Genomic DNA, 10527 nt, shown 5'->3' with positions numbered 1-10527 from the left:
CTCTCCGTGGGACACCATTCCCTCCCTCGCTTTTTCCCCTTCGTTGGGATGAGGTTGGGATGCACTCTATGAAAAAAAAGGTCATCTACAAAGCAGGACCAGGGAGTATGTGGTGGCATACACCTCGTTTTCGTAGGAGACTAAAGGAAAAATCCGCAATCTTTGGCTGTAAAACTGGTTTTTTTGTTGTTGGAAGTTTCAAAAGTTAATTCTTATAACTGGGGAATACTGCTAGAGAGCTCCCCAGGGCCTCCACGCACAGCTCTGCTCTGCACCCGGGGCTGCCTGCCTGCCTCAATTTCAGCTCCCAGATCTGAGCACAAGTTAAGCATTGTGAGAAATTTAGTCTAAAACTTGTCCAAAAAAGAGGAGAGGGGCTACCAAACCCCTCTGCTACAACAACCCAAACTGAAACACACCGGATATTTGGGTTTTTCTGCAACAAAGACAAACCCCAGTATTTTCCTCTGATTGAAGCACCTCACAAACGACAAAGAAAACCGTGCTAAGGAATCCATTTTCTATTGATAACCAGTCTGAATGCAAGATTTCATCTAGCCATATCGCTGTGAGCATGAAGGAAAGATAAAATCATAGAATCATAGAATTGTCCAGGTTGGAAGGGACCTCGATGATCATCGAGTCCAACCATCAACCTAATTCTGATAAATACCATCCCTAAACCATGTCACTAAGCACTATGTCAACCAATCTTTTAAATACCTTCAGGGATGGTGCCTCAACCACTGTTCTGGGCAGCCCATTCCAAGGCTTGATAACCCTTTCAGGGTAAAAATTGTTCCTAATCTCCAATCTGAACCTCCCCTGGCACAACTTGAGGCTGTTTCCTCTTGTCCCATTGCCTGTTCCCTGGGAGAAGAGACCAACCCCCCCCTGGCTACACCCTCCTTTCAGGGAGTTGGAGAGAGCCAGAAGGTCTCCCCTCAGCCTCCTTTTCTCCAGGCTGAACACCCCCAGCTCCCTCAGCCTCTCCTCACAAGATTTGTGCTCCAGACCCCTCACAGGCTCTGTTGCCCTTCTCTGGACCCGCAATAGATACCACGATCAGCCTGGTTCAACTGAGAGAGCTTCAGCGTGGTCAACTGAGACTGGAGCAACACATAACAGGTCTTGCCCTCTAGGAGGAGCGAAGCCATGAGGGCTTTGGTGGCCAGTTGCTTCTCTTCTAGCAGGGGATAATCCAAACCTGTCTCAGTTTAGGAGCACTGCACATCGGAACAGATGTTCCTTTTCTGTATGGGAAAATGCCGAGTAAAACAAAGAAATATTCTCCTGCTGAAGTCCAACATCTGTTTGAAGCTGTCTGGCTCGGGTTCAGACTTTAATTCTTGTGACAGGTCTCTTCATGCCTTTAATTTCCCATGAAATCTAATTCAAGAAGTTGTTTGTCTGCAGCCTGCTCCTGGTGTTGGGGAAAGCGAGGCTGCATGCAATCCAGACGTTCCTTGCAAAAAAACAGTTTCTTGGAACAGCCTTTCTAAAAAAAGCTGCATTTTGCCTCTTTTCAAATAACAGCCACGCACGTTTTCAGTGACACTCTAATCCCCTCAGTCCTGGATCTCGCACAACCACGCAACATGCTCTCAGGATGCCATTAATTAAAGCATCGTGGCTGGTCCTCTGGGTGCTGTTGTGGAGGAATCATCCCCTACCCCAGCATTTACAAATTTGTTCTTTGAAAGTAAGAACTTTAAATAATATGGTGTGTGGAACGGAAACGCCTACCCAGTTCAGGGCTCTCTTGGGTGCGACAATGACTTTGGTGGTGGCCACCAAGAAGCTGGTTTAGAGGAGCTGGGTCTGCTGCAGGCTCCTCTTGCTGCTCGAGGCTCTTAACTAGCTGGGATCCCTTAGAGCAATGAATTCGGGAGCGACCACCTAGCTGGGATGCTCTGAGCTGTGAATTTAAGCTGTCACTTCCAGTCCAAAAGATGATCCTCAGATGGATGGGAGAAGCTGTGGTCCTGCTGGAGGTACCATCACTGTTTGCAGAAGTCATCTGGAACTTTCACAAGGCTACGGGAGGCAATGTTTGCCCCAAAGGTGTCCCTGATGCTCATGCAAGGGCTGGAGGCTGTGTGCTGTCTGCACCCACATCTGGGGGCATCACTCAGCTGTACTTTTTGGTGGTTCTGCCCAGCTGCAATATGGAAATAGGAATCCTCAAATCCAGGTGTCATCTGCTGGGATTTACAGATGCCAGTGTCATCCCATGGCACACACTTGGCTCACTCAACATCTGCTAAATGCAGAAACTGTCTTCCTTAAGGACAAGATGGTCCCTTATCCCCTCTACCTGCAGATGGACATCTGCGGCTGCTCCAGCTTGATAAAAATGCATCCTCAGTGGGTTTTCACAACAGCTTGGCACTGGAAAGGAAAAGAGAAATGTCACAACAGGAGGCGAAGGTGTAATTTATCCCACGAAGTGAGAAAAAGCTCCCACCAAACTGTGCCAAGGGCCGGCAGCCATGGGAAGGGCTCAGACCATCACTGATAGCGATGGTTTGGATGTTGCCCACTGCCATGGGCAACAGGGGCCCGAGGACACCGTAGTCCCCACAATGGAACGCTGGTGCAGGCAGAGGGGAGCCAGAGTGGGTCCTGGGAATTGGAAATGGGCCACAAAATTCAGAAAGGGGAATGAAACAGGACTATAAACACCATGAAGCACCTTTGGGTGGGGGCAGCTCGGAATTAAATCTGCAACAGAAAACAAAATTACGACTTTCAGTAGGAAAACTTTGAGATAGGGTGGTTTTTTTTTTCTGCTAAAAACACAGTGAGACGGAAGAGTCTTGATTAGCTCAAGTGTTGAACTGACGGAGAATTTAAGATCAGTTGAAAATCCACTGGATCACCCTGAGTTGCTTTTGTGCAGGTCCTTTTTCATCCTAATCTGTCTTTTCATTCCTGGTTTGGAAGAAGCAGGTGGAGGGCAGCCTGCAGTTCCCAGCCATGAGATACACACCAGTAACTCACACCCCTCGGCTTCTCAGGCACCCCCAAACTTATTTTACCTAATCCCCCGCCCGCCTCTTGCCAGCAAACCATACGCTGCCTGCTTGCTCACAGGTTTGTGATGGACACCCCACGATCACCCTGTGCCCATCGATGGAGGGAATGGTCTCAGGCTGGGGCCGTGCCTGGCCCCGTGCCCCACTCTGGGGCTGGACTGGAGCCCCGTCCCAAGAGGCTTCCCGGGGCTGGAGCGCTGGTGGAGACAAGGTGGCGATGGGCAGGGAGCGAGTGCTTCCCTCACTGACCACGCTCACGCAGCAAGTTGCAGCTGTAGTTTTATTTCCTTTTGTGAAAAATAACAAGGATTCAAGGGGGAAATAAAAACCCACCCAGGGCTCAGCCCCAGATCCTGCCCACCCCAGCATGACCGCAGGAAGGAGCAGGGCCAACGGCGCAGCATCCTCAGGGCAGGATGCGGCTCCTCGCCAGGACAGAGCAAAGGGTGATCACCGTGGTGAGGAGCAGAGCCGCGGGACGGGAGGATTTGGGATCATCCAGAGGCACCGGGTCAGCAGCCGGCGTTTCTGCTCTTGCCTCCGGGATGGAGCAACGGCCCCAGCTCCACGCCTGCCGCGTTGGGTGCCGGCGTGCCTGTGCATGGCAGCACTGGCCATCGGCATCACCATGCCCTGCGGCAGCAACGGACACTCGGCTCATGCCCATGTTTGGCTCATGGGAGATTTCCATTGTTGGCAGCTTGTGGTGGGTTTCTTTTTTTTTTTTTTCCTTTTTTTCCTTTTTTTAATAAAAATGGTCTTTAGGTCGACTGCTGGCAGCAGCTCTGAGCAGAAATCCCCCTCCTCCAGAGTCTGCTTACAAAACAGTTCAGAAAGGGTCAAATATTGACCAATAATGGTTTTGGCTGCATTTGAATCTTGATTGTGGCTTCTGCAATGTACAGCAGGGAGGGCATGGATGGGACGGGGTGAGGGGAGATGAGTTTTTTCCCTTAGTCAGCAGGTTTGGTGACCAGGGAAAGGGGCTGCGTCTGCAGCACAGCCAGGGCAGCCTGCGGAGACGGGATGGTGGCCGCGAAGGACGGAGGCGAGGACAGGAGAGCCGTGGAGGGCACCGAGGTGAAGGGGATGGGTCTGGAGAGGAGCGAGGGCGGGCTGCTGAGGCTCGAGGAGGAGGAAGATGAAGAGGAGGAGGAGGAAGAAGAGGCGGCTTTGCTGGAGAGGAAGGCAGCCGAATGGACGGTGAGCTGAGCCCTGGCCTCCGGCTTGGTGGTGAGCGAGAGGGGCTGAGCCTGTTCCGAGTGGGTGGCAGCCGGCGCGGCCGGAGAGGCCAGGGCAGCCGACGGTGTGGCGGGCGAATCCAGCATGCTGCCGTGGGAGGAGGCAGGGCTGTCGCAGGGCTTCTCGGCTGGCAGGTACTGCACGCAAGGCTTCTTGCTCTTGGACGCCAGGGAACCTGCGCGGGACGGAAGAGGATGGCATGAGCGACCAAAGCCCGGAGCAGGGAGGAGGCTGCCAGGGGAGATACTCACCCTCCATGTCGTGGCTTTGCTGCTGGGCCAGCTTCTCTCGCTTTCTCTTCTTTTTCTTGCCCTGGAAAATATTACAAAATCAGTCGGTGGCTTTCTGCCACTGGAGAGCCCTTGGGGGCTGCTTGACAGAAGAGAGATGGGGCTGACGGTGCCCACGGCAGCTTGCGGGGATGCAGCAGAGCATCCCTGGGGACTCGACGCCATTGCCCACCGCCCCCCGTAATCCCAACAACCGACCTCCCTGAGCTCGGCGAGCAGCCTCCCACCAGCCAGACCCCCAGAGAGGAGCCACCTGGGAACCCGGTGTGGGGACAGAAAGGGCCACCCCCTCTCAGCTGGTCCCCATGGCCGTGGGGCCTGGGGGAGACACACGTACGTAGTTGTCCCGCGCCGACCACGTCGGGTAGAGCTGGGAGTGCAGCTGCCGCTCTTTCCGCGCCAGCTCGTAGTACTTGGCCTGCTCCTCCCGCGACAGCGAGTGCCACTGCAGGGGGAGAAGAGACCACGCTGCAACCCCGCCCAAAGCCACACTGCAAACCCCAAGTCCTGCTGCTGGCCCCGAGGATGCGCTGCCGTGGGGCTGCAGGGATCCCAGCCTGCCCCATCCCGTTGCCACCCAGGTCCCCAGCAGCTCCCTGGGACCTCCTGGGCTGGCAATGCCCCGGGACAAGGGACCGAGTCATGCGAGAGGTGGAGCAAAGGGGGCTGAAAGCCATTTTAAGGTCACAGATGGGGCAGTGCGGGGCACGAAGCCGGTGCTAAGGGAGATGCCTGTACCCGTCTGCCCAGGATCTGGTTGATGGCAGCACTCTCCTTCAGAGTGCACTCTGCCACCACCTTGGCCCTCATCTCCTTCATGTACAACATGAAGGCATTGAGCGGCTTCTTGATGTGGGGTTTCTTCTCCTCCTCCTTCTTCACAGTGATGGGAGATTTCCTGCAACAAGAGGGATGGTGGGTCAGGACCTGCTCTGCCCGAAGGGGATGAGTTTCCATCCCCGGGGCTGTTCCGTCCCTGACTCACGAGTTGCCTCCAGGGCTGACGCTGGGCTGGGTGGGTTCCTGCTTCACGATGGGCGAGACAATGGTCGGGTGTGGGATGCCCGAGGGGTGCAGCCCGTGGGTTGGCGGTGGGACCACGTGCGGGGAGAAACGGCTGGACATCAAACTGCAGCAGAGGGAGCGGTAGGGGAGGGCTCATCAGCTCCCCACGGGGACCAACAGCCCCCCATTTCCACCCCAAACCCTCCTGAGAACCTCCTGTGTTGAGACCACCAGCCCCAACCCAGTTGGGGTCTGGTTTAACACTGGAATTTGCCCCACCTTGCAGGTGGGTACATGGACCCAACTTAAGTGATGTCCTGAGCCCATGGGACGTCACTTTTTCCCCATAGCATCACCAGTGGGGACCATCTGCACCCTCCTGGGGGTATTTTCAGCTCAAGAGGCCACCAGAACCTTCTGAGGCTGCTCTGTGCCCATGCAAAGTGGGGTGTCCCCAGTAGCACCCACTGCTGACGCTGCTGCGGGGCCACATCCCACATCATCCTCAGGGAAGATGCCAAAACCCCCCTGCCAGCTCTGGGGACACCCGAGGAGGGTCCCTCCTCCCTGCTGAGACCCACCTGGACATGGAGGCGTTCATAGCGAGGGCAGGGTAGGGGTGCCGAAAGCCACCAGGAGGAATGGAGTACACGGGCTGTCCTTGCCTGCAAACGCACAAGCTTTAGTGGGAAAAAAAAAAATCCCTTCTCAATTCCCGGGGGCCCTCAAACTCCTCCCTGGCTAATCTCCATCCTGACGATTCCCAAAATGCCCAGCGCTGGGGAGTCCTTCCCTCCTCACCCTCTGTGGGAGCCCTCGGCATCCCACCGAGCCCGCAGGGGAAGAAGTGGATGAAAGAAGGAAGAGGAGGAGGGTCTCGGGGACACTAGGCTCCCAGGGACAGGGACACAGAGGGGACAGTGAGCCCCCAGCCCATCCTTACTGTGGCACGAGCCAGCCCAGCGGGTGCGGGATCTGCCCCACGGCTCCTGGCGACAGCGGGTAGTAGGGGGGCAGCTCCGATGGGTGCGGCGGCCGCGGGATCCCTGCGGAGGGAGAGGGGGACAGAGGGGAAACGGTGTGAAAACACAGGCATGGCAGCCCCCGAGCACCCTGCCTCTGAGCACCCGCTCTCCCCCTGAGCACCTCGTCGGCCTCTGAGCACCCAGTCTCCCTCCAAGCATCCCACCTCCCTCCGGGCACTCCATCTTCCTCCAAGCATCCTGCCTCCCTTGGAGCATCCCACCTCCCTCTGAGGATCCTGTCTCCCTCCCAGCACCCATCTCCCTCCCAGCACCCTCTCCCCTTCCCAGCACCACCTCTCCCTCTCAGCACCCCATGTCTCTCAGAGCATCCAGTCTGCCGCCAAGCACCCCATCTCTCTCCAAGCACCCATCTCCCATCTTCCTCTGAGCACCCCATCTTCCTCTGAGCACCCCATCTTCCTCTGAGCACCCCATCTCTCCCCCAGCACCCATCTGGGGTAGGGAGAGGATGCTGAGACAACCGTAAGAGACCTGGAGGGATCCCCATGCACCCCAACCAAACCCATGACCAGGTGAGAACCCTTCCCCAGCCACTGTCCCCATCCCCTTCCCACCACCCAGGAAGCAGAGGAACCATCCGTTGGAGAGCATCCCATTCCCAGCATGGCACCGATACCGTCACAGTCCCTTTGCTCCCCAGAACACGCCCGATGCTGTGTCCCCTCCCTGTGCTCACCCGTCTTTGGGTCGATCTCCGGCGAGAGGTGGCCAGGTGGCGAGCCTGGTGAGAAGTGGTCGTTGCTGTAGGTGATGAGCGGGGTCAGCGGGTGCATGTGATGGGCGTGCTGCACCACCGGGACCTTGTTCGACTGCAGGGCAGTGAGGGAGAGCTCGTGGGAGGGTGAAAAAACCCCCAACGCCCCCCAGATCCTCTGCCATGGGCATTGTATCAGCATCACAGGGGGCTGGAGCGGGGTTTTCCCCCGGGAAACCCATCTCCCCCGTGGGATTTGGCTGCTCTTACCAAGTGTGCGGGCGAGGGCGAGCGGCTGTCCTTCAGCGTGGCACCGGCGGGTACGTCCAGCAGCGGCCACTTCATCTGCAGATACTGCAGGAGAGCGGGGCTGATTGCCCTCCACCAGCCCTGAAACACCCCCCGGCCCCAAAACACCCCCGTGCCCTGCAAAGGACACCCTGACCCATTGATGACACTATGGGCTGGTGGCAAAGGGGTTTGGGGGGGCACAGGGAGCCATATAGCCCTATACCCCCCTACAGACCTCGTCAATAGTGCGAAGCCCCAAATGATGCAAAGACCCAAATCCTAAATCCCACACCCCCGCCCCAAAGGATAGAAAGCCCCACATGGTACAAAGCCCCAACTCTCCACCCCAAATGACGCAAACCCCCAAATCCCTGCTTGACGCTGTCTCGCTGGGAATCCTCCCACCTCCCCTCCCCTCAATTTCCCCCCTGCCTGCACCAGTGCCACCTTTCCCTACCCCAAAACCAGCCTTTTTAGAACAGCATGAGCCACGGTTGCCTGTGGGGTTCAGCCTCGGGTGGTCCCCGTGCTGGGGGCTCCCTCCCTGTCCCTCCCCGAATTGCCAGGGTGCGAGAAACTGACCCCGAATTGCAAGGAGAGGTGGGGGGAGGTGAATATGGGGCTTTTCGAGGGGCTTTTCCCCCTCGCCACAACACAGGGGTTTGTCTCCCCGGCACTGGACGTGAGCAGCCCCCGAAAGAAAGGTGCTTTGTGTGGCGATTTCGGTGGAGGGGGCCGGCGGCATTTCCCGGCAGACGGCGGGAGGGAGGCGCGTCCCGCGAGATGCCGGGGCTGGGGAATGTGGCCTGGACGGGCTGCAGCTGCGCGCAGGAATTTTCCCCCAGTACAAACCTTCCTGATCCGAAGCAGCTGGAAGGAAAACCCAGCGAGGAGCTGCGGGGAGCGTTAACTCTTCCATGGCTGGGCAGACACATCCCCAGTGCCTCCTGCAGCCCCCAAGAGTGTCCTGTGTCCCCCCCCCAGCATCGCCTCCTGCTTGTCTCCAGCATCCCCTCCTGCTTGTCTCCAGCATCCCCCTCTGCATCTCCAGTATCCCCTTCCTGCATCTCCAGTGTCCACCCTCCATCTCCAGTATCCCCCCCCACCTCCAGCATCTCCAGTATCCCATCTCCAACATCCCCCTCCTGCTCCAGTATCCCCTTCCTGCACCTCCAGTATCCCCACCATCTCCAGTAACACCTCCTATGTCCCCAGTATTCCCTCCCTGCATTTCCAGTACTCCCCCCTTGGTCCCCACTATCCCCCCCCAGATCCATCTCCAGCACCCCACCTCTTTCATCTCCAGCACCCCCATCACTCCCCTCCTGCTGGCACCCAATGCCTCTGGGCAAGCTCCAGCCCCACCACCGTGTCCCGGCAAAGCCTGGCCAGGATGCAGCACTGCTCGTGGGGACGATCCTGCTGCCACACCGGCCACCCCGTGCCGATGGCACTGCCACCGAGGCACCACAGGAAGCCCCATGGCACAGTCCCCATGAAGTCTGGGATGAGGATTTCCCATCACCCAACCATTCCTGCTGCCACCAGCGCCGGGATCCCCCCAAATCCTGCTTCAACCCCCTCAACCAGGTGCCCTCTGTCCCATCCCCGTCCTACGCATCCTGGCCCTGACACCTCTGGGCAGAGGGATTTTGGCACTGCCGGGATAATGCAGACAAGACGGACCCGTGGGTGCTGGGGAACCACAACGGGACCCGGCCCTTGGCTGCTCCTCTGGAGGCCGGTGGCAGAGGAGGCCGGAGCCCAGGTGCTCTGCGCGCTCGGGGCACGCTCGGTGTGCAAACAGCCCCGTGACCCGCAGGCTTGCGCCGCGACCCCCCGCACACCCTGTGCTCCCCGGTGCGGCGGGAGCCGTCTCCTAATGCGCCGGCTTTGATGTGTCCTCCAAACCGGGGAGATCAAAGCCGGCGGGCTGCGGCGGCGGGGAAGCCCCAGGGTCTGGCTGCCGTACAACTCCGGGCTGGCTCCGAAGAGCTGAGCGCTGCCAGCACCACCACCAAAGCAGCCGTGACGCACGGGGTTTGGCCAGAGACGCTCCTGGGCCAGCTGCGGTGGCTGGGGCCACGCTGGAGGGTCCCTGAGCATCTCCACAGCCACGCTCTACACTGTGTCTCTAAGCACCATGTCAACCCGTCCTTTAAATCCCTCCAGGGATGGTGCCTCAACCACTGCCCTGGGCAGCCCATTCCAGGGCTTGATAACCCTTTAAGGGTAAAATTTATTCCTAATCTCCAACCTGAACCTCCCCTGGTGCAACTTGAAGCCGTTTCCTCTTGTCCCATCACCTGTGACTTGGGAGAAGAGACCGACCCCCCCTGGCTACACCCTCCTTTCAGGGAGTTGGAGAGAGCCAGAAGGTCTCCCCTCAGCCTCCTTTTCTCCAGGCTGAACACCCCCAGCTCCCTCAGCCTCTCCTCACAAGACTTGTGCTCCGAGATATCCAGACATCCCCACCCGGCAGGCAAAGCAATGTGTGAGGTGCCCCTGAGCATCCCCATGGCTGTGCTCAGGTGGCACACGAGATGTCCCAACATCCCTGTGACTGGCACAAGATGCCCTGGGCCATCCCCATGGCTGTGCCTGGGTGACACGCCAACTGTCCCCACACCCCTCACGAAATGGGATTCCTTGAGCATCCCGGTCGCCCCACTGGGAGGGTCCCCCTCCCATCCCCAGCGCCCCCCGCACCGCCACCCGAGGTCCCCCACCATCCCCGGAGTAGGGGGGATGGGGCCGGGCAGGAGGTGCACGGTTCAGTGGTAATGTGGAAAAATGAAGTTCCCCCCCGCCCCTCCTCCTCCTCTCCCCTCCCCTTCCCCTCGGCCCCAGCCTGGACACAGCTCCCACTGTACCACCACGTGCGGGAACTGGGCGCAAGCGGCAGATTGGAGCTATTAAAC

The 10527-nt window shown here is 58.2% G+C and overlaps 1 protein-coding gene across 1 annotated transcript; it reads right to left on the bottom strand.

Annotated features, from left to right (window-relative positions):
• Window positions 1-3304: 3304 nt before the first annotated feature.
• On the bottom strand, window positions 3305-9712 carry TCF7L1 (transcription factor 7-like 1 (T-cell specific, HMG-box)). The gene is made up of 11 exons (XM_014958691.1): window positions 9518-9712; window positions 8189-8500; window positions 7586-7669; window positions 7298-7430; window positions 6519-6621; window positions 6157-6240; window positions 5556-5699; window positions 5309-5468; window positions 4908-5015; window positions 4532-4592; window positions 3305-4455 (listed from the first exon to the last, which is right to left on the bottom strand). Exons 1-11 carry the CDS (start codon window positions 9710-9712, stop codon window positions 3992-3994), a joined length of 1848 nt encoding a protein of 615 aa, XP_014814177.1. The 3' UTR covers window positions 3305-3991.
• Between the last annotated feature and the right edge of the window lie 815 nt (window positions 9713-10527).

This window comes from Calidris pugnax, unplaced genomic scaffold, assembly GCF_001431845.1.
Source record: "Calidris pugnax isolate Ruff unplaced genomic scaffold, ASM143184v1 scaffold244, whole genome shotgun sequence".
Classification (NCBI taxonomy): Eukaryota; Metazoa; Chordata; class Aves; order Charadriiformes; family Scolopacidae; genus Calidris; species Calidris pugnax.
The sequence above is the reverse complement of the archived record's forward strand: the minus strand, read 5'-3'. Positions and strand labels throughout refer to the sequence as shown.

What these genes read in the sequence shown, in the direction of transcription:
- TCF7L1 (XM_014958691.1), bottom strand. Translation starts at nt 9,712, where the DNA reads ATGCTCAGGGACCCTCCAGCGTGGCCCCAGCCACCGCAGCTGGCCCAG. An exon ending in CGCCCTCGCCCGCACACTTG is followed by an intron (nt 7,431 to 7,585) that starts GTAAGAGCAGCC and finishes ACTGCCCTGCAG; the next exon opens with TCGAACAAGGTCCCGGTGGT. An exon ending in ACCAGATCCTGGGCAGACGG is followed by an intron (nt 5,016 to 5,308) that starts GTACAGGCATCT and finishes CTCCCCCTGCAG; the next exon opens with TGGCACTCGCTGTCGCGGGA.